Source organism: Nipponia nippon, unplaced genomic scaffold (assembly GCF_047370975.1).
Source record: "Nipponia nippon isolate SJK-2023a ecotype South Korea unplaced genomic scaffold, ASM4737097v1 scaffold_10, whole genome shotgun sequence".
Classification (NCBI taxonomy): Eukaryota; Metazoa; Chordata; class Aves; order Pelecaniformes; family Threskiornithidae; genus Nipponia; species Nipponia nippon.
The window spans coordinates 10,763,477-10,787,845 of NW_028262291.1; the positions used below are offsets into that span (position 1 = coordinate 10,763,477).

The window sequence follows — 24,369 nt, forward strand, 5'->3', positions numbered from 1 at the left end:
GATGAGTAGGTATTTGGTATACACCTAACTAAAGGCTGACTGAGGAAAACTTTTGAAGCTAATACAGTTTTTAAATTTGGTAAGGAGGGCAGATAACAGAAAGAATGAAGAATGTAAGTTAAGCCTCATGTTAAACATATATTAAAAAAACCTGGCTTTGGTATAATTGCTTCCTAGTTTCCATTAGTAAGTATGCTAGCAAAACCAGAACAGACAGAAAGAAAACTAAGTCAAAAAATTCACGTGACGCTATTGGAAGATCCTTAGACTGATTTTTCAATATTTGCTTACACTCCCAATTAGATAGTGCTTTTACAAGCCTGAGGGTAAATCCCTGATCAGAATGCATCCATCAGTGAAGTAAAGTTAGTTCCTTTTCACCTCCTTAGTTTGAATGAAAACCAGAAACAATCTTCTCTAATGACACGACAGAGAAAAGCTCTTTCTTTGCAACAAATCTCAGCTTTCAAGATAGACTAATCACATAAATACCCCTTCACATAAACACATAATCATAAAAAAAGCTTTCAAATCTTTTAAAGGCCTAAGATTACTTAAAATGGAAAAGAATACCTGACTGTAGTTGAGGATCTTGAAGACAGATTCTGAAACAAACAGTATCTTCCCTCTGTCACAGCCCACAACAAAAAGAAATCCATCTGCTGCCTAATTAGGGAAGGGGGAAAAAAAAAAAAGTAAATTACTAAGTTATACATCCTCATTGCATCATTATAACATGTAAAAACACCTTGTATACAGTAGAATTTCTACACTAGGAGAGCTGTCTTAGCATTTAGAGATAACTGAGTCAACAGGCAAGATATGAAATTACAATAAAGGATTTTTTTTGCATCTGCAAACATTTTTGGCATCATTCTGGGCATCACGCCCAGAATTTCAAATCAATTGTATGGGAAGAAAGAATCCATGTCTTCTCCAATAATATTATGATTATGTTTAATAATGCCTTTGAATTAAAATATTATTTTAACTGCATTTATTCCATAGTTCCTCTTTTAGAAACCAAACATAACCTGGATATTTATTTATGTTCCTGCAGGCAAGTAACACCCATTTCAATAGTACTCTTTCAGTCACATGCAAGCATGCAGGACTAGGGCCTAATTTTATAGCTTTAGAGTCACAATGCTGCAGAAATTAAATTCTGCATATGCTGCATCTGGACGCTGCAGTGCTTCACAAATTGCACAAGCTACCAGAAGAGCTTAACTACTGACAAGTGATATATATTCTCCACACTATAAAAGAAGTATACAGCAAGCAGCCAAACATACTAAGTCATGTTACATCAGTGACCTCAAAAAAAAAAAAAAAAAAAAAAAGGTGTTCGTTACATCACTGTATGCTGAAAATCATGTCAAGGTAGTCCATGGCAGAAAGTCTGCAAGAAAATAATTTACGTAATTTTGGTTCATTCCATGAAACAACTGAAGATTCTGATGGTTACCATCAAAAGATCAGAGTTTCCTCAGATCTCCCTCTTAAATCTTTCTGCTTAAATTAAGAGACACTAGTCATCATTAAAAACCCATTGACTTTACGCAGTAGTCTTGCGGATTTCTACATTATCCTCCATAATCAGAACATACTTAAGCTGAGATACAAGCCAGAAAAATACTGGTGTTTTGCTTTGAGAGAGTTACATTCACAGCCATTAATATCTCTTAATCAAAAGCTGAAACATACCCTGAGAATAAGATGTTTTAATTCGTCATCTGATAGAAAAGCAGGCTTGTAGTTTGCTTCTGTATATGGGTTTGTAGCACCTAAACAAAACAAACAAACAATCCCCATATCACAAGCTTAACAATACACACTTAAATAAGCAATTTTCCTTTGGCTCCTTCTTATACTGTTATCATTGCAGGTGTTCTTTAAAATCAAAGTTGCTTTTTGGTTTTGTTTTACTATCAACATGAGCTCTGTTGGTATTAACTCAAAAAAGGATGAAGCTTTTTTGCTAAAACACAAATACTGCATTACACAGTAATGCAAATTATATGCCTTCTGAGATATACAAGTGCTCCTCAACATATTTTTCAACCCAAATGCTGTGCTTGATTTATAGTCTATTCTCAGAATTAGAAATGAAAAACAAGAGCTTAAAGCATAAAAACCTTCCAACTATTTCTTCTCTTTATAACTTAGTAAAACATGACAAGGTCATGTAAACAGATTGTCAGTTAGGAACTTAAAAATCAGTTCTCTCATTCCATGCCAAAGACAAAAAACAATATTAAAATGACATCTCACAATGCCAAAAGCCCCAAATTAGCAACAAACGAGGCAGCTATTTATTGAAGAGGAATGCTTCTCATTACATTCCTTTCATAAAGGCAAAAGAGTCAAATTAGTAACCACTGAAGTGCTATGAAGTAGTAACCTAATCAAATGACAGTGGCAGAAAAAGTTTAACCTTTCAAAAATACTAGGATAAATATGATTGGAAGACAACAGGTCTCCTAGAAACTAGAACAGTGACTCCTTCTTTAAATTAGCTGCATCACTATCTTTTCTCAGGGGCATACTTCTTGACAACTTAAGCTTTCACCATCATTGCCAATTGTACCCAAGCACTGATTCACTCTTACATGAAGCTTTAGGACGTACAGAAATTTGCAGCAACCCCAACTCTTCCAAACCCAAGTGTTTCCCTTCGGGTGCTTGTAACAGAAACTGGTTAAAAAGACTAAAATAGAATTTTCAAAGTACTCTCTATTCTTTCACACAGAGCTAAAGGAATGAACGCAAGACCTCAGAAGTCCTGTAGGAATATTACTTACACCTGAAATCTAACCTCTCTATCCAACAAGTTTTGCAGCACATTGCCTGCTTAAAAGCACTGCTGAGTGCTACACAAGATTCAACTGTGCACTGCCACTTGAGCCTTTTGTTCCCTCCCCCCACCTGCCTCAGCTGCATTGCTTTTGTTGAATCTAGTGATGGTGATCAATCAGGTCAGAGGATGGAAAATTCTTCTTTTCTCACCCACAAGTTTCCCAGTCAGATCAGGATATTGGACCATGAACCAGTAATCTATAAATGAATGTGCAGCTTCAAATGCTAAGAAAAGGGGAGAAGTCCTCCCAAAACATATTAACTTACTCCTTTCTGGCAAAAGGGCAAAAAAGGGAGAGAAAAAGCATGACTTTGGGGAAGCCCCATTTTGCCATCCTCCTCTAGTCTTGTTCCCACCCCCTTTGCCCCCAATCAACTTACCACGTAATGTTTTCATATGCTGGACAGCCATTCTCAACACAGTGAGTTTATCTAGCTTTCGAGACATCGCGTTGCACGTTGGTACCAAAGATGCCAGTTCATCTATAAAACTGTTCATTTTATCTCTACGCCTTTTTTCAATTTGACTATGAGCCTCCCTAAACAAGTAAGGCGGTGAGGAAAAACAGAAAAGCGTGAGAAAATAAATCATGTAAAAAAATATCCTCCAGTATAACAAAACCACAAAAATAACCTCCTCCTGATAATTAAGTTACTTTCTTATCCTCGTGAAAAGGACATCCACATACAGAATTCTTCAGACATTTTATATTCATTATTTGGGTGAGTAGCAGTTGTAAGCAATAGGCAAGGCCGCAGCACATGGCTCCAGTCTAACAGGAAACACATATACTGTTGGCCATACAGTACACTGAATCCTCAGTTTTGAAACAATCCACTAAACAGTATGAGATTATCTAGAGATTTTTACTGCTGTACACTACTTTGTTCTTAGCACGTACACTGAAACATAGCTGGAATCATAAAGGTCACAGATAAGCAAATTCCAGTGTATATAAATGTTGAATAAAGCATTCAATTAATAATTTGTAATCAGTATACTGTATGAATGCACTAAGTATTTAAAACTACCTTTTGCTGTAGCAATGTAAGTCTTCTACTCATCCTACAGCTTTCCATTTGAAGTATTTGAGATACCTCTGAACTAAACTCTTCCTAACCAGGAAAAATGATGATAAACACTAAGTTATTTTATTTTTGTTTTATATTTTCCTACATTAAAGAGTAATTGTTAACACTTTTACAACCCGCTACTCCATTTGAAATAAAGAATATAATATCATCAGAGACATATAGAGATTTCATTTTCAATGTTAATATCAACGGAAGTGACTAAAACCAAGTTAGCTACCAAGTTAACATTTTCACAAAACTATATGCAGTTTATACATGAAAAATGTTAACAGTGCAAAGATATCGAAAAATAAGAGAAGGTCAAAGCTAGAAAAAAAGACTTTTAGGATAAGAAACACATTCAAATATTTCATATATGGCAAAAGGCAAGAGATCAATTGTTTTCAGTATATTTGTTTAGAGTATTACCTTGCATTTTTTATTCTGCCTTGTTGGTCTGTATACTCCAATCTGTTGAGAAATCACAAGGTTATAGTGTTGAAAACATTGAAAACAATTATTTTAATGCATCATACCTACTGATCTTCATTAAACATTCAAATTTTTAAAAAAAATTATTTTATTTAACCTTTCTTCAGAAAATCTCCTTATTTATAATACTGTGGCTCAAAGTGTTGGGCTTTTTTGTTTGTCTGTTTTAATTTCTTCAGCAATCTTAAGCCTTTGTCCCAGCAAAGAAACAATTTAGGACACCTGACCACAGTGACACTGAAAACAGATATCTACACACAGGATCCTACGTCAGTACTGTGGAACGAACATTTTAGTGACTGTATCAATAGTACCTTCCATGTTGGTCATCTTTATCTGTATCCATACCTTCCCTGCAGAAAGAGAACACAGCAATATATCACAAATTAAGCAGGATTAGCAAAACTGTCATCAAACTATCATAAAATTAGAATAAAGTATTTTTGTAATCTTTAAATCCTAAATACAAAAATAAGAATACAAAAGTGAGAACCTGGAAGGGCTAAAGAAGTTGTGTGGTTTTTGTAATATTCAAACATTTTCTTAAATTAGTTGTGTCTCCTTCAGAGCTAACAAAATGGCACAGTTTGATGTGTTTGACAGTAAAGCATGCTGCAGTTCAAAGATATCATCTGTTACAAAAATGTTTTTCAGTTAACAAGAGGGGGAAAAAAAAAAATAAAGGACATATCAAAGCAGATATTTTTCATGCCTTCATCAGAAATAGGGCTACTAACTTGCATTTACTGTAGTTAAAAATTCGATCAGAGGCAGTTATCAAAGTGCCTATCATAAAATTCACAAATTGCCCTGAATTACTTCGTGCAGATGCCTGTGTGTTCTACACTTTAGTTTGCCTTACAGTAGTTGATTTTGGGGGATGAGATGGTAATTACACCAACAAACCATCGGAAATGGCCAAATTGATGGACAGAATGAGAGACTGTTATGAAACTAGCCAGGCACGTTTTAAATTAGTACAACTTTCAGTGTAGATACATGGCTTGCTTTTGCCTCAACGTGAAAAAAAAAATGTAAGGAAAAAGAAAAAAAAAAAAAAAAAAAAAAAAAAAAAGAGTTGAATGCCTAAGACTACAGCACTGTTAGACAAAAGAATTTGTAAGAGAATGCTTTGATATATATAAATCTGTACAACTGTGCTTAAATGGACACTCTCAAGCCTGGCTTATTCTGGTTTAATTTTTACCAGCAAATTTTAGGTAAAGGGGAGGCAGAGGCAAGGAAAACCACCAAGCATCTTTTTCAAGTGAAACCAATTATTAAAATGTTTATACTTACTCAAAAGGAAAGCCATCAAGTCTGAAAAGAAAGAAAAATAAAGTACACCATATATAGGAAATAAGAACGTCTTACATTTTCTGTTGAAATTCTCAAGCTAATTTATATTCTATTTGAAATGAAAAGCACAATGAAAAGACAATAGGAGTGAACATATTCTAAGGAAACAAGCTTGTTCAAATTAATCTACTTTCTGAAAGAATAATTCTGCTTTTTAAGAAAAGATAGCATAGTTCATTACACTTAATGTGAAAAACTAGTAAAACAACTAACCTAAATTATGTTATGCAAATCATTGAGATATTGTTTCATCTTCAGAAATGAAAGATTTGTGCCTTATGTGTGTTGCCCTTGTGGTTAGATAAATAGGGTTTCAGAGGACTCAAAGGCCAGAAACAATAAACAAACAAACAAAAAAATTTATCCCAAGTTTCTCAGTTTTTGATTCTGCCTAGCAGGACAGATAAAAATTTTTTTTAGTCAGTACTAAAGTCCTAATTCTGAACTTTATACAGACTTTATCATATCATAAGGAAATTAAACAGAATTGCTACACGAAAGCTAACTGCTGGCATCACTTCTAGACTGTAAAGTGATCTGAAAGTTAAGAGTTAAGAAAAAGAGTTAAGAAAGTTAAGAGTTAAGAGGCTACATTTTATAAGACCCTTATGAAAAATCTTCTCATATAGCCATTAACATACTAGTTATTCCTGTTCAACACTGGACATTAGCCTACTTAAAAATAAACATGGTAGGCTTTCACATATTATTCATTGCACTTCTAAATCAATTATCTTTGTGATTAGTTTTTAAAAGAAGTTTGAATAATGCTAAAGGTTTTCTTCATCTCTCAATTTGCACATTGGAGTTACTGTCAGTCAATGGCTCAAAGCACTTCTGATGCTCACAAAGAAACAGCATGCGGGTCTAGAACAGGACTTAGAAACAGAAACGAGGCATCAGTATTCCACCAGTGACGCCACCTTTAGCTACAGGATGCTTGTTTTGACAAAATTCATTTTAGCCTTAGAAAAACCCAGAGAGCTAAATCTAAAAAGAGGTACAAGGTAAGTTACAGATGCTTCAGAATAGTTTGTTTGCTTATCATATATTATTTCAACTGAAAACACTACTCCCAAGAAAGGAAATTAAGTGTTTATAGACCTGTGCATGAAGTCTTGGATTCCAGCATTTCACTAAAACAGACCATAGTGGAGAACAGACAACCTTGGCTGAAGTGACAGCAATAGGTTGGACAGGAATTTTCCTGGAGGAGTGGCAGGACAAAGAATTGAGGAGAAGCTGGCGTGGAGAGCTGACAGTGCAGCTCATCAATATGCTTGCTTGTACTTGAGAGGTGAACAAAGAACCACACTAAAACAGTTAGCTTCTTCCTTCCTTATTCCCTGACTTCACTGGTAAATGAAGCATAAAACTGGACACCCAGACAATTTATGTAAAAAATAAATTGTTAACAGGCAGAAAAAGCTGAACAGTAGCATTTCTGAACATTTACTGATACATACATATAGAAGGAGGGATCAAGGAAGTCTACCTTAAGTTCTATTTTAAAATAGGAATATTTACTAGCCACCATTTCCTTTGCAACACAACATGAACTCCGGTATCATGACAGCTCTTGTAAACTTAGTTTACTTAGGATTCAAGGAAACAGTGTTTTCACGTATTTAATAAAATGCACACACAACCTAAAGGGCAGAATTATAACTTACAAGAGCAAGCTGTCTTTTGGAAAAGAGGACTTGAGCAATGCCTCCTACCCAGAAGAATAAAGATGGAGAAATCCTTTCTAGAGAAGAGGAAGTTGGTCAGATTGAGGCTGTTCACTGAATTTTGTAGTAGTCAATTCAACTAGAGGGAGTCATGTACTTTTCAGGAAGACTAAATGCACATTAGAGAAGGTACACATGCCATATGTTTGTGGTCTTGAAACAGCACTTAACATTTTGCACTAAGTTCTCCTAAAAAGAGGCCCTGTGCACAGGGAACCTAATTCTTGTCAGGCTCAGCATGGATTAAAAATTCTACCCCTCCTTGTGAAAAGAACTGCCAACAATCCAAAGGCTCGCAATGATAAAAATTGTGCTAAGTTACATAAAAATGGACTACGTAGCTTTATTAATAATGGATGGCACCCATTCACAAGTTACCCTGCAGCTAGACTTTGTAAAGTTACAATACGTGTGAGGTTTGCACAGTAACTTAGAGCTAAGTAGGTTGGTCTTTGTGTACCTAGTGCAGAAGACATTACATGTTTGGAAATTTGACAAACTTTACCACGACCTTTACTATTCTAAAGCAGAGTTGGTGTGATTTCTTTCCATTTCAAACACCTGCCCCAAGAAAGAAGCTATGGCTTGGACAGTGCTTCTGAGCACTGTAATTACAAGCTTCCCTTAAAGAGAAGCAGCTTTCTTGAAACAAAACCACATTCTACCACTGATTCAGAAGAAACCAAGTTTTTATTTTGTCAGCAATAATAACCTACAGTTGAGGATCAACACAAGATTAAATCAGCTGATTACATGAAAGGCAGATCTACTGCCGCAAACCAGAGACTACTCAGATTCATATTCAACTGGGAGACCAAAATAGCTTCATCAGGCAAAGGTTGGCAGCACACTGATAGGCAGTGGCTAAAAAGGCAAAAAAGTAGGTGAAGAAAAGAACTATCCCCAGTTTTGCTTCTGCTTTTTAATGAATTTATTATCTGCTCTCCTGCTAGTCAGACATTCTATTTCCTATGTAAATGGTCAATATAATCAACCTACATACAGTACGTTTCATCATTTTTCCCCCTCATCAGCCAAAGGTTTCTTTCCTCAGCCTTACCCCATTTAATAGTCCTCAATTCTAGCTGCACCAAGATGAAGGCTTTATTTTTATTATTAAATAATGAACTTTCCTCTTAGTGCATAGTAGCTTTTTTCTTTATTAAAACCTTTAAGACAGGTTGTTAAGAAAAGGTTATTTAAAAATTACTATAAATATTTCTATCCTCTCCCCCACTGTACTGTTGTGTTACAACCTCTTTTTAGCAGTGTTAAATCAAGAGAAATCTGACTTACTGATAATCAGTAGAGCTTCCCTTTCTTTTCCTATTACAATCCATTCCTGAAGTGCTAAGGGAACTGGAGATCAAGTCAGCAGGGTCTGGTGACATAAAGTCACTAATTGTAGAAGATATGTCCATCCTTTGGTCTGCCATTGGCTTGTCTAACATTGGGGAAAAAAAAAAAAAACAAACACCAAAAAACCCCACTGCATTAATAGAGGCAGAAACTTATATATTTTTAACCAAAAAAAAAAAAAAAACAAACTTCAAACTTAGTATTCTTAAAAACTGCAAAAAATCACAATTCTATTATTTCCTTTTGCCATAAAACAGATAATAGACAATTTCTCCTTTTCCAGCTACTGGTATATTGAATATTGCATACAAACCATGACCATTCTCAAAACACATTACTTAAAACAATTGTTTTTAAAGAACTGTCAGAGTGATCTTCAACTAAACCAGGTTTACTCTTTTGTTAACTGGCCCAGCCAACAGCTTCTACCTAACGTAAATAAAGGATAAGTCTGTCTTTCTCTGAGTAGGAACACTAGTTTTAGTGTGCGTCTCCATTTGAAGATCATGTTATCAAAGTTCATAAGCTTTAAGAGTTCTAATTCCACTGAATTTCACAGAACAGAATTCAGAAGATTTCCATAGAAAATCAGGTTAAATAAACACCTCCACCACAGCAGACCCCACAAATAAAAACCTAATAACCCAATGGTGGTCTGAGAAGACTAGTTAAAGGTACAAACAAATCTAATTGGCTTTTTCATCCAAAACGTACACATTTTAGCCCTCTAGACTGCAAATAATTATATTGTTGGAAAAAACCCTGTGAAAAGCTTATTTATTACTAAATGGCATCACCTGTGAAACAGAACAGTTTTTACCTGAAAGCCTGTCTTGGAAGCCTAAATCAACCTGGGGAAAGATGATGATGCTCAGCCTGCAGCAGTTGATCACCTTAAAGCTTTTCCATGCCTCATATTCCGTTAGTCAAGTACTTTCAAAAACCTGAATGGGAAGAAAACCAGCAAGCTTAAAAAACACTTTCAAAGCAAGTTTGTTTCAAACAATTGTTTTAGACACAGTTTAAAACAGCAAATAGATGTTTTCTACTCAAGGATCAAACTTTAATTTCCTTATAAAGTGTAGAAGCTTTATCCATCATTAAAAAGGTTAGATGTTGGGATGTGCATCTCCAATGGACCAAGCTTTGGAACAGAAGGGATCTCTTCAGCATCACTTCCTTTTGGGCCCTGCTTATCATTCTTTGGTCTTTGCATAAAACCCCTCCGCTCACAATGATCAGATCTGAACACATTTGTTGTCAGATGCTACCAGAACGAGTCAAACTGCTGTTACAGTGCAAAAGGCAGACTTATCCCTTCACTCCTGGCTGCCTCACTTTGAAGGTGGCCATAGCAGTAAGATAGTTTGGGCTCGGCTTACTATTTTATTTCCCCTTGTAACAGCAGTTGGCATTTTCAAAGGAAAGGGGGTTAAACATTGTTCTATTCTGTAGGCTTGAAGTTTTAAATAAAATCCACACCCCATACTATAACTCAAGTCCTCAACTGTGTCTCCCAACTACACTGTAAACTTAGTGGCTAGTCTGCAGGTGGATGTCTTTCCCTTCCAGATTTCTGTCACAAAACAAGTTTTTAGCAAAACTTACTATGCAAGACTTAAAACCTGTTCTAAGTCTGCCTCTTGCAAAAAACTTGAAAGTCTTTTGGATACACTGCTTTCTGGTAAATGCATCTGTGAACATTGTGACTGCCTTTCCAAGCTGCAATGACAGCGGAACTTCCCAGTTACACAGATCAGCAGGCTCCCATGACACTCTCAGAAGTCTGCAAGTCAAACAACCAGTATTCTGTCAACATAACCACATTATAACCAATTCTACTGAATCCGATATATAGACATGTTAAGAGTTACAAGCCAACAGAAACCTTACAAAATCCAAAGTCAGTGGTATGATTTTCTTCAGCTCTGCTGGAATAGAAAATTCAGAATTTATTTCAAAAGTTTAAGTTATCTAAATTGCTGGTCCTGTTATGGTAATAACGGTCAGGATCACAGCTCTTAAATCTAAGGTCAGGCAAGCCCACCAACTTGTGAACAGAAGATCACTACTGTTCTAGAAGCAGAGCTTCCAAAGTGCTGCTGAGGGCTCATTGTCCATCTCACCCAACAACTTCTCTGTGGTCCCTTCTCAAAAATTAAAAAGGAGCCAAGTATTTGCAAATGTATGGACGTACTGGTACAGGCAAGTGAAGAGGTCAGCTGGCACCAGAAGGTCACTGACAGAAGCTACAGTACAGTACAAATTTAAGTCAAATTATAAGTTGCCATTGAATCCATAACCACAGTTTATTTTACAAGGCTTTCATTCACACTAATACAGTTACTTGTAGATCAGGCCTTACTTTCTTCCTATATCAGCCTTCTCCTAGTTGTCCACTTTGTCTCTCTTACTCAAAGTAGTCCAACATCTATAAACTCGATTATGTTACTGTGGTTTACAAGATTACTGTAGCTTAATTTACAAGCCACCAGTTAAACCACATCCACTGACCATTTCTCTGTGCTTGGTTCAGGTGCAAACACATTATCTTCAGCCTCAGCTGATGTGCAGATCAGTCGATGTGCAGAAGTTAGTTATAGCTAAACTTAGCGTGGCCTGTGGCTAAGCCCTATGAATCCAGTGATAAAAGTACTGTCACACCAAACTACCTACGACGCCACTTTTTTACGCTGTCCAATTACTATTCATCCATGATTCAGTCTTGGAGGCTAATATAAAACCCAAGCACGGTACAATGCACATACTAGAAACAAATAGTTTCTAAAATTTCTGGCCCAACCACCCACAATTAACTTTCAAAAGTTCCTGAACACCTTTATATGTGAGCGTACTTGTTGAACTCACATTTTACTGCTTAATATGATTTCATGGACCACTTATGACGACCTCAGACAGAAGGTTGGGATAAGCTGGAATTAAAAAAGAAAACGGGGGGGAAGGAGGTTTAATTTTAACACAGTCCTTTCCCTTTAAGAATGCCTGCAACAGTCAACATTTTAGCCTAATAATCACAACACAGCACAAGTCACCGGTGTGCTTTAATGCAAAAAAAAAAAAAAAAAAAAAAAAAAAAAAGATTGCTTTGTTGTTCATCTCAAAACAAAAATTTCAGAGCAGTTTTATAGAAAAATTCTTGAAATCAAGTATCCATTCAACTGCGCTATTTTAAATTATAACCAAGCGTCTACATTTGAGTTTCAAAGCAGCTATTTTAAGTGTCTTGAGCATTTAAGCAGAACAAAATTACATAAACAGAATTCTCAATTTCTTTTCAAGTCAGCCCTTTCTCTACCATGTCCCAAATGCTCATCCTAGTTCTAACAACCACAGTCCTACATTTTAGCATTACAGGAGTTAAGAATCATACGTGTCTCTTGAAATGAGGTTTAAAGTTAAGAAAATGTCAACCCAATGATCAGAGCAAAAATCAGCATGCCCCACTATAATAAATAGTGAACAGTTCAGAGAAATGTTTTGTTGCAAGGCTTTCTTAAAATTCTGAAAAATTGAGTATTTTACTATCTTTTCAGCATCCAGCTGCTAGTTGTTCAATGGCTCAGAAAAATCCTCTACGAGAAGGAACACAAAAGTTACCCATACATATAAGCAAAGTTCAAATCATCCATTTATGATGCCCAGCCAGTTGCCAAAGTACTTCAAGGACCTACTTGAAAAAATGCCATGTAGTCCACTTCCTGAATAAATTCTCCTGTAGATGAGAATCAAATGGTATTTTGTCATTGTATCGTATGACAGTGTCTCTCCACAGCCCCTTTGGGACTACTTCCTTCAGGATTCTCCTCCCTCGCATTCAATCTTTCTCAACCCCCTGTAATAAGGCTAATCAGACAGTAAAAATGAATCTTACTGTTCAACCCTTAAAAAAAAAGTTAGATGACACGTGACTAGCTTAATCATGCAGCAAAGCTGATCACGAGTACATAAACACCCCTGAGCAAATCAAGGTCAGAGCTAAAGTAGGTCAACTACATCTGCCAAGCACCCATCCGGGAGTCAAGACCTCTTTACACAAGCACTACGTTTCAGTTACCCCTAGGCAAGAGTCAACCATCTCCAACATGCATACATATTTATTCTAAAAAAATGCAATTCATAACTTTATGAATCAGAAGTGTCTCATATCTTAAAAGCACCATTTTGCAATGACAGAGGAAAACTGTGGTGTGGTTTCCTTAAGAAGTAATTGAAAAGATACTCATTGTCCCTATGCGTAATGACTGAACCAAAAACAGCTACCAAAAGGAAATCGCCTGCTTCCTTTCGCAGCAGTATTTCATCTCAGAAGTTAACTGTCACAGTATGAACTAGTAAGAAACAGAAAAATAGGATTATTTATCTACACTATCTACATTTCTTCAAGAGGTGTTGTAAATGTATGTCTACTCCAGATGTGCACACATTCAGTAACGGTGGGAGATTTCTGCTCAGCAGCACAAGGATTGCAAGTGTCCCTAAGATGATTTCAAGATGCATACTGGCACACAGGGGCATGGCTGCCGCAAGAAACAAGCGGCTCCTACATCAGAATCTTTATTATGAAATAGTCTGTATGAATCAAAGGAAGAACTCTGAAGTCAAGCAGTGGTATTTTCCTTTTCCTTCAGTACTTAGGGAGCAGCTGTCAGAATACTTCGTATTTGCCCGATATATTGATACTGTTTTGTTTTAATGGCACATTTGTGTTCCTTGAACTCCCTAATATTATTTGCAAGAACACTCTGTAGTCCTAGAAGATAAAAAGCCCTGTGGCTTCCTCTCACATGCAGATGCATCTCACCACACACTCTGGAGCAAAGAAGTGATTTTACCCTGCTTTGCTTGTTGAGGTCATCCTTTTACCACTCGCTCATCAGCATGTTCAACAACCCTGGCAGCCTAGAATCCACATCTGAGTTTTGGAACTCTTCCCAACTCAAGCCCTTAGCGACATCGGTAGCTCATTTTTCGACCCCGTCCTTAACCACACGCACAGAGCACCGGTGGTCCAACAGCCTCCTGCACCTCTCATGTTGGCAGCTGCTGCTACCCAGCCCCTCACAAGAGGGCACAAGTATCTCCTGCTCTGTGGAAGGCAGAGGCATAGCCTTCAGCAGCTCAAGTGACTAACTGTTCAAACAGCTGCTCCCCATCTTTCCTAAGGAAAAAGTAGCAGGCTGGAGGGAAGCATCCCATGAATTTAAACCAGCCACAAAGCTACAAGATGAATCATTTTAATTTAGGGAAAAAAGCCTCCAATAAACAGAAGAAAAACCTCCACAGGCACAAAGAACATCTTTCAGCCCTAGGAAGTTATTGTAAAGGCAGTTTCTCAACAGATCAATACACTGTCCACATGCACTCCCCTACCAAAAACAGGTCTGTTCATCACCAGTGTCTCTGAGAAAAGACAGTTTTCCAGACTGTGATAGTGGTCATGGAGCCACAGGACAATAATCTGAATTTTGTCTTGTTTATAGAGCTCTTAGACTTCCAGTTCAAGAGAGGCATCAGATCCCATCTCTCCTTGCTTAAAAGGCTAAGTACTTAGAACTTTCACTTCCAGCTATTTTAACAAAGGACTTCTCTGTTGCTCCAAAACCAAGAATAAGCGGTAACTAAAATAACTTTCTCTTGCACTGAGGAGCTCAGAACTAGACCCAGGAACACGGAAGTGTCTCACCAGTGCTCAGTACATGGGAAGGATCACTTCCCTCAGTCTGCTGGCAACACTACTCCTAACACAATCCAGGAGGCTGTTGGCCTTCTTTGCTGCAAGGGCACCATTGCCGGCTCATGCACCCCCAAGCTGGTTTCCAGATGGCCAGCCCCTAGTCTGTACTGGGGCATGGGGTTTTTCCTCTCCAGATGCAGGACTTGGCATTTGCCTTTGTTGAACTTCGACAGGTTCTCGCCGATCTTTTTCTCTTGTCGAGATCCCTCTGATTGGTAGCACACCCATGTGGTATATCACTCACTCCTCCCTGTTTTGTATTACCTGTAAGTATTAAGCTTCAGACAGCACAGAAAGAGAGGAAAAGAGCCTGGTTCTCAAAAGAGAACTGGACAGATTTAACAACCCCAAAAAATCCTAGCTCACGTTCTTCTTTCAGTGAAGCAGATAAGTGTTTGCTTCAAGGCTGGTGCAGTCCCATGGGAAGGCCTTACAGACAGAGATATGGATCATCTTCACAGCAGAAAATGAAAACTGGAACAAAACCAAAGCCAATCCATGCCAATTCCAGGAATCAAACCTGTTTAGACTGAAAGGGGTCTGTCTGTGCTATGGATGAAGTACTTCCCTCCCTAGTAGGGGACTGGTACACACCTCTAGTCATATAGGTAAAAGTCTAGTATACAATTCTACAGAACAGCCACTGGGTCTGGAGACTGTATCATCATGAGAAGCAGCAGCATCCTAACTGGCTGACCCTCAGACACAGGAGACTTCATTTCCTCTCTCGTCTCAAGACCATTTGCCTCTCTACTTATTCCATGAATCCCAGCTAAAAAAGTGTTTCAACACAGCTTGCTAGTTTGCAGTCATTATTGAAAGCCTGATCTAGTAGAAGGTTCTCGTCAGCCAAGATGAGACTCTCTGAGCTCTTATTCTTTGAAGTAAGCTTATGTTGGCCTGTTCAGGTATTTCATTTTGGGCAGCCATCAAGAGGAAACATCACAAAGGAACTAATCAAGCCTTTGTAAACAGGTGGTGATGCACACTCTTGGAAATCAGTACTAAGATGCTGCTGTTACCAAAAGAACTTGGCCTGCTTCAATAACCAATTCTCGAATACATGTTCTTCTTAGGTTTCCAGAAACTGCTTCCACAGGGAAAATAACACGGACACGCCTTTCTTGGAACACCAGGTTTCAAGGGATTTCTGCAGCACACCTACTAAACACGGCTGTTACCTACACATGAAGCAAATTATAGCCTCTCTGTAGGCTTCTGGAAGCAAAAAGTACTGGTCCTCACATCACTAGATACTGCATGTAACTGTATCAGTGCTGAAGTAATTCCTAAGCTCAGCCACAGTGGCCAGAATGAGAGTAACCAGTTCAGATGTCTCTGCTTAAAGCAGGAACCCGTGAATTCTGCCTCAGAGCTGTGCAAACATTTTACTGGGTGCCTTATGACATTTTACAGACACACCAAGATCCTCACAGGTATTCTAGGAACATATTTTCAGATTTCATCTCAAATGTCAAGAAGACGGATATTTTAAGGAGGCTTTTACAAAAAAAAGTATAGCTGTCATACAAAATCTGTAAGATAACCGCCGATCTCCTACAAAGAGTAAGAAAAATTACATTAAGAATTACACCCAGGTATAATTATCAACGCAAGATCCACTCTCCATTAGCACACTCCTTCATGCCTTTGGATGCCTTATTTCAACAGGTCCTGTGGATCAAAAACATCCAGTTTGATTTCACTGGAAATGGATACAATCAAAATGGAATAAAAATCAGTTAGTCCAAGAACAGCTGCTTGTAGGAAAAGAACCGAGCTCAATATCATAAGTGTTTTGATTATTTACAATTAAAAAAAAAAAAAAATCAAACCAATCAAACCAACTTTAAGACAATGCTACATACATTTTGTTCAGCACAGCATCCCAGAATTTCTGTAGTGTAAGTTATAGAACAAACTAATTATATTTTACGTTTAAAAATATGGTCCACCAATGTTAAATGCTGGTAAAGTAAGTTCACAAAAATCTATGTTAAGCTGTAGTATCTAATATTCATTCATTCCAATCCTTTAGAAGACTTTGTGCATGTGTGGGAAGGAACAAAGTATCATATTTTCAACAAAATTGGGGGGGGAGGACTTAAAATTAATAGACAACAGAAACTTTAAGTCCTTTGGGCCAGATATCTAATTCTGCTCATTTAACACCAAAATTCATTATTCTGTTAGTAATGACAGACCCATACACAGTTAAAGTTAAAAAAAAAATTCTCGCTCAATTACTGAAATATAAACTTAGTTGCAGTTCTCAAATTGTTTCCAAGGCAGGTCCAGCCTCCAATGTGTGAAGGATGTACTGTTTCACAACCTTGTTCATCAACCCCAGGCCATCCAAGCAATTGGGGGGGGGGGGGGGGCTGAAAGACAGAGGGAAATCCATCCTACCATGTGGGTAAGTCAATTAGCCAGCATTAATATGCTTTAAGTAAAAACCTAATCAAAGTTACTACTGACTTCTTTAGTAGCTTATGTACTCCCAGTGTGCTTTGATCAGAAACCTTAAAAAAAAAACAACACAACAAAAAAACAACAAAAACCCTCTCAATTGAGGCGGCAGTGGTTCTGTGAAGTCTCCCAAGTTGTACACATTGCTTCTGATCTGTCAACAAAACAAGATGTCTTATCTTGTGCTGCACTGCAGAGTCAACTTCAAAGCAAAAATTTTTAGAAAACTAGAAATTTCTCCTTAAGAGGACTGTACACAACCTGGACTGACATTTCCAGAGCAGGAGAAGCATACAAGATAACAAGTAGGTAAGCTACTTAACTCACTCCTCATGTTTACACAAACAGTGTGAATTTAACTCACCACTGCCAATGGCTACCTTTTGCACTTGCAGTCCAAAAGATGCAGCTTTCTGTTCCATGATTTCATCTGACTTCTAAATATGAGCACTAGTTTACAGCAGACAGGTGCCTTAGATACAAGTTTTAAGGATATTTTCACCCTCCAATTACCCAAACTGAACAAGCAAAGTTTCATGCAGTTAAATATACATCTTCTAATTTAGAGCTTACGAGTGTCCTAAAGCCTAACTGTTCACTGTAAGTATTATTATGACCATGACATGCTCTGGGCAAGTTTAATTTCCTTGCTGTAGCTAAGTGAAGCTCCTGTATCCTCAATAATTTGGCAAATATTCTTCCTGTAGTTCATAATAGCCAAAGTTGTCTTTCAATGGCAAGAAGGCAAAATCCTCTCAGAAGTAGTTCTAAGAAATGTGTCTTCTAGAAGGTATCCATATGAAATACCAGTCTAGCAAAACACTTTCATTTACTTCAAAGGTAGAAGCTGTATTTTCAGACCCCGCTCTAAAGCTTATCCAGTCCGATTGGTGATTTGGCACACCATGGAACCCATTCTAGGATTTCTTCCTCAAGCTTACAACAGCTGCTTGTGCTTTAATATAACTTGCAATAGGATGTCTTGATTTAAAGATTTCAAGTGAGAACAAGCTTCAGCCCAATCCACTCGTCTCACTGGCAAAGCACTATTTTAGTACTCCATCAGTTACTCCAGCTTCCACTCACCAAATCCTTCTGTGCTTTTGTCAGGTTTTCATTTTCTTCTCCCCTCCTCATACTGGAGTATTGTAGGCATCAAAACTAGACAATACATTCACACTCTGGCATGACTAATACTCCCCAAGTAATATTTCCTCACTTGACTTTTAAAGTTTATGCATTCAGGGATGTTAGCCATTTTTCAGTTTAATAGGTTGAACCACTACACATTTCTTTTAGTCTCTGAAGTGCATTTATTAAGGTGACAAACCTAGTTTCCTGCATTCTCCTTTGGGCTGAATCACCTGGTCCAAATATTGTTAGACATACTGCATACAGTTGATTGTGTTTTCCAGGCACATTATTACTACAACAAACGCAAACGCATCTGGCATGTGTGAGATCTTTCATTCAGAGATCTATTGCCAAACAAACTACAACTGAAGAGTTTATATCTTCAGGGAACAAAGCATAGAAACAACAGGGCAAAAATATCACAACAAGGAGTGCAGACACAGGTGGTTATATTTATACCTTATACTTTCATTTCCAGTTTTTGCACACTCCCTCTGGTCCTGCTAAATGCCATCGCTGTCTGGAAGAAGCTGTCCCTGCTCTCAGCACTCTGCCAGCCTGACAAAGACAAGCTGACAGGCTGTCAGTTCCCCTTCGATCCTAAAGTAAGCCTTGGGAAAAGGAAGATATTCTCAGCCTGCCTGGAACCAAGCTGGGGTATTCCCCACTCGGCTGCCTCTCTACTGTATCCTCTAGCACACACACCCCTGACAGGTTCATTTTTCCCCACTGGTTTCTTAAAAGCTTTTTTTGACTTAGCTTTACACAAAATCAGCTGTCAAACACATATGCATCACATCCATGTGAACATCAATATTTCTTCCTTCAGACTATCTCAGTATTACATTAGAGGCTCAACTTCATTTTTGTTCTCCCACTACAGCACTGGTTTTTGGATAGGAAAGCATCACAGCTTTTTGTTAAGTATATGAGTAGGTAGTCTGCTAAAAAAAAAAAGATGCAGATGAACATACAATGATGGCATAGCTACTGTATGTGTTAAGTTAACAAAGTTTATGTGTGGAAATGGAGAAATTTGCAAGTTAGAATTGTTTACAAACTTCCCATTTTAAGAAAATAACCCCTCCCCACTCACACTCATGCAAATAGCCTCAGCTACTTGTCTCTGCACCTGGAGTCCCTTTGATATATGTGGAGCAACAATAAACACTAACATAAATAAGCTCAGCGGTTTGGTTTCCTGAAGTCACACTATTTGCCAGTTAAATCCAAATCAAAGTAGTGAAAACTGAGACACTGCAACAATTCAACACTTGCACGGTTTCCACAAAACATGCAAAGACACAAACCTCAAAAAAAGATACACATGCCATTTCCAGTCTTGTTCAATGCTTCAGAAATAATACCCTCCCCCATTCCCGAAATCCTGGTTTTTAAATGAGCAATCTGCTGCTAACGCTAAGAAAGGCAGCATTTCAGAGTTATGACAGCTCATACTGTGGCATTATCCAATACTCTGCTCTTCCGAGAGATTCACATAAAGCAGTTAGGAACCGCAGCAATAGGGAACACTAAGAAGTAGGGCAAGTTCCCAACACTTCCCTAGGGCCAGCGCTAATATTGATCCAGTGCATTAGGAGCAGAATTGCTATAGCTGAAAACTACCCATTCAACTGCTCAACCAACAGTCATGCTTAGTACTGCCAGAGCACAAGGCAAGCGTGACCGCAGGACGGCTTCTTCTAGTCTCACATCATACTTTCACCAGTTTCAAATGATTGTGAAACCAAAATGACAATTAAAAGAAGTCCTTTAACAGGACATTAAAAGTAAAGTTAGATGTGTCATCGTACCACATACTGAATGCATAAGTGACATACTCTTGGCAGCTTCTGCCACAGCACTAGCTACTTTTTATGTTTCCTTCTCTTTTACTTGGATAAACTGGAATTTCTGTGCAATGTGACACATCTCCAAGGTGAGCCCCAAATACCGCACAGTGTGCACTTCACTGAAGCCAGCATCTGGGAAATGTTTGCTTCCGAGGCTTTGTAAATCACAGCATTCAAAGTAAGACTTGGTGGAGCAAATCAAGTGATAATTTAGGGAGAAACCATGCAGAATATTTCCTTTTACATTCATGTCCAGAGCAGTACGTACCTCAATAACAGCTATATGGCTTGGAAAAAGTAGTTGCCTAGCCCAGAATAAGCACGAGGTACTGTTGAAAACCTCACAGTAAAGTTCCACAGAACAGCTGATATAACATTTTAGTGTCATCAAAGGGGTGGCTTCACTCCCTTTTTTCTTCTCTTCCTTGTCCCCCTTCCCCCAGATTTCCCTTCCAGTACTCCAGCACAGACTTTATACAGTCCCCAGAGCCTGTCTGTACAGTGTGTCGAATCAATCTGCTCATCAGGCTGAATAAGAGTAACTTGACAGAAAGCACAGTCTGCTGGGGATTTAACAAGCTCAACCATCTTAGGTTGAAAGGCCAGATGATACCCAGAACCAGCGCAACGCAAGGGGGCGAGACACACCAGAAGAGGGGAAGGGGCAGAACTGTCCCTTTCAACTGCAGTGAGTGGTTACAATATCCCTGTTATATCCCTTAACTGCACTTTCAGCTTATTCACAGCACTCCAGCAGGATTTGGTTTCAACATGCAAATCCCTGCACGGTTTGAGCAAGGCAAAGTGTGCTGACACCCTTCTACTGATGCACGCCTGCACTATGACATTTTCTCTGCTCAGGAGTTTGTTCTTTTGTGAATGACAAGTTATGAATATATAAGCCCAGTAGATGAGCATTCCTATCTACTCTGTATTCATTGCTTCAGTAGGAGTATAAGTTTTATTTTCTTGAGAAAGGCCTACAGCAATAGGAAAGCCCTTTACAGAAATGGCTGATGAAACACGTTTCTTTTTTTTGTGTGTCTATACATTAATGCTGACATTGAACCATCAAATTTCCAAACCTGTGACATTCAGCTGCCAGAGGTACATCCGGATGCAAGCCTCAGACTTCTGTTTTTCCAGGCAGGTTTTAAACCTATGATTTCTAATTTAAATCAACAGTGAAGTCTGAATGCTTTTACATTACAACTGAAACTGAAAAAGTGTTTTAAAATTACTGTGGTATTTAGAACAAAGACTGACATTACCAAATCAAGACAGCCCTTAATACAGGCAGAGTAATGATCAGGGAGCACTAGCAATTCACTGAATAGGGTCCCTATGCTATGCAGACATCTCGACTGTTACCAAAAAAAAAAAAAAAAAGAGAAAAAGACAGCAAATGCAGAAGAACAGCATGTCATCCACAGGAAAAAAACAGATAAAAAATCATGCCAACACCAAACATGGGCAAAAGAGAAAGAAAACTTGCTCAGAAAAAAACAAAACAAAACACAGACACACACACACACCACAAAAGGACTCCTGGTAAAACTGAAGGCTGCATTTTTTATTTTTTTTTTTAATGATTGCTTTTCCTTGGATCAAAGATCCACCCATGCAACAACTCCCTCCCCCTCCAAATGAAGAGGGGATACAATACAGAGCAAAGGGACATCTGACTAACAGTTGCAAGCAGAAGTTTTTCCAACCCATTGTTTTATTCCAAAAGAGAACATTCCACGACCTACGCAGTCCGATCCCAAAAGACCTAGGAAGGATCACTAGACAGTTCACATTCCTCCACAAAAAGTTTAAGTAGGTTTAGATGATCTTATTTCCGCAAGTAGCAGGCTTGTGCCAAATATTAATAATACAGTCCCTTAGTTACCACTTACAAACGCTCATAATTATTTACAGCTCCTGAACAGTACGGAGGATGACTTGGATATCATCCAATAAATCCACAGCAATTAAATTTATTAGAAAATGGAAAACTTTCCAGTTTTGCTCAGTGGAACAAGACGGGCAATGAGTTCTGTATAAGGAACAATGAAGCAAGCTAGTACTCTTCAGCTTAGAAAATCAACAGGACCAAGGTCTACAAAATCATCAAATGTCACAAGGACATCAAACAAAGCTCGGCTGAAAGGTTGAAAACAACACAGCTCTTCACACATGAGGTGGTAGGCTGTGGAAACCCTCTGCCAAATAACAGGAAGGCTAGAAGTTCGTGTGGTTTCCAAAGAGAGGTAGGACCAGTTCATGGAAAGGAATTCTGCTGAGGGTCACAAGCCAGATGTGGTGGTAAAGTCCCTGAGCCGAAAATAACTGTGGGCCAGTATGAGAGGACACATGGTTGCCCTAATCTTACTCTTCACCAGGCAGCCACTCACAGCCACCGCTCCAGACGGGACTCTAGAGGAACTGGGTCTTCATTACAGCATGCAACAGGTCACTCTTGCCTTCTTTCAGTATTAGCAAAAGAACATTATCTCAATTTTTAAGTATTCAGAGAAAATTTCTACTTACAAGAATGACATACATGGAACACCAATAGTGAAGTATAAAGCGTACAACATCCTCAAAAAACTTTTCTACGTTACCTCTGGTTTAAGTCAACTAACCTGCAGTTATCACTATAACATCACTTAACACCAGGTGGAAGATTTAAATTCAGTCAGTATACATTACACCAAGTTTAGCAAGGCAAATGTAAAAGCTTAGCTTATTAGGAAAAATAGTCTAATACAGGAAACAAGATTTATATGTTAGGTATCTGCTTTCATAAGTGGAATTTCAAACCCAGTTTAAACAACTAAATTCCTATGCAGTGGCTAGAAACAATAGCACTGAGCAGGAATGTAAAATTCAGTAGGCACAAACCACCCAAAACAAACACCCAGGATGGCCGTCGCACACTTCACCTTGCTAAGCACTTCAATTAATACACACAGTTCTCCACTTACCCGAAGTCTTGCTTACAGTATGAAATTAAACTTCAAATCATCAAGCAGAGCTTACTATTGTCTTTTAAAGAGGCCAAAGGAGCCAGCAAAGTAGGGAAACTGTTACTGATAACACATGGGGAAAACGTCAACCAAACATGCTTAGAATAGAATAGAAAAGAATCACGTATCTCAGGGGATCATATACTAGCCACTAGATATAAATATTTCTGGCTTTTTTCAGAGTCCTATTTTTCTGCGATGTTCATTTCAGAACATGATCTACAGTCTCATGCACTATTTTGCCTTGACTTCACCAGAGAAATACATACCCTTTTTCTACGTGTGTTTGCCTCAGTCCCTCATCTGGTGCTCAGCTGAAATGTTTTTTAAGGATATCTGCTAAAGCCCCTTCAGCTGTCTTCAAGGGTTCTGTCTCCTCTTCCATATGTGTTGAATTTATTCTTTGTCCCTAGAGGTACAAGCTTAAGTTTCTAGTCAATAAATTCTGAAGTAACTGACTAAACACAAAATATTTACTTTGAGTAACTTCACCAACAAATATAAATGTCCTTCCATTATCTTCATGTTAAATCACTACATCTTTTTTTGCTGAATACGGACATCAACCCTTCAGGTTTCTCTCCCCCTTTTGCCTCCATCAAGTATCAGCGCTTGAAATGTTGTTCTTGTAGAAATCATTGGTATTAGAACTTGATATTCTTATTTCGAAACAGAGAAGTTGTATTTTGCCCCCCTTAATTAGCAAGATTACAGATCGAAGGTGAGGTTTGCTTTGCTTTTTAGCATTGCTGAACAAAACTCTTAGATATTACATTTTATCTATGCCTTACAAAATAACAATATGAGAATCCCCAGTAGTATTTTTAACCTTAAGTTGTTTTGAAGAAAGGTTGCAAGAGTCTTTATAGATGGTCCCCTCCTCTCTGCTACAAGTTTTTCTGGCCTTCCCTCTCCTTCAAAGTCTGATTAAAGCTGTGTGTCCCTCAGCTTCCTTCTACTCAAGCACATTGCAGCGTAGAGAAAAGTATGTAAGTTTTATCTTAATACTGATACCAGATTCACTCAGATTTGCTCCCTTGTATGATCATGTATTCTGATCTCCTCCGCAATAGGAGGTAACCTCATCTACTATTTTATACAACAAACTGATATGCTGTAATTCAGGCCAAAGTTTATTTGAGAAAGATATCCTGGATGAACTGATATGTTGCAAGAATCTATTACCCTCCTCCTATTTTTTCTGTTCCAAAGCTTAGTTCTTCTTGTTCAAAACTTCCAACTTTTCTACTTTGAATTTGAGTAGGTCA

The 24,369-nt window shown here is 38.0% G+C and overlaps 1 protein-coding gene across 4 annotated transcripts in view; it reads right to left on the reverse strand.

The window, feature by feature from the left end:
- Positions 1-24,369, reverse strand: part of BMAL1 (basic helix-loop-helix ARNT like 1) — a 53,949-nt gene that overhangs the window by 17,527 nt on the left and 12,053 nt on the right. For 2 of the 4 annotated variants that reach the window (XM_087744499.1, XM_087744494.1), the window contains exons 2-9: positions 9,697-9,820; positions 8,814-8,961; positions 5,725-5,745; positions 4,740-4,778; positions 4,363-4,404; positions 3,241-3,398; positions 1,708-1,787; positions 574-666 (exon numbers count right to left, since the gene is read on the reverse strand). In XM_087744499.1, the coding sequence (XP_087600625.1) occupies positions 574-666; positions 1,708-1,787; positions 3,241-3,398; positions 4,363-4,404; positions 4,740-4,778; positions 5,725-5,745; positions 8,814-8,953 (573 nt within the window). In that variant the 5' untranslated portion in view covers positions 8,954-8,961; positions 9,697-9,820. Of the gene's footprint in view, positions 1-573; positions 667-1,707; positions 1,788-3,240; positions 3,399-4,362; positions 4,405-4,739; positions 4,779-5,724; positions 5,746-6,888; positions 6,952-8,813; positions 8,962-9,696; positions 9,821-24,369 lie in introns of those variants that run through there. The other 2 variants (XM_087744507.1, XM_087744517.1) reach the window with 2 other exon arrangements.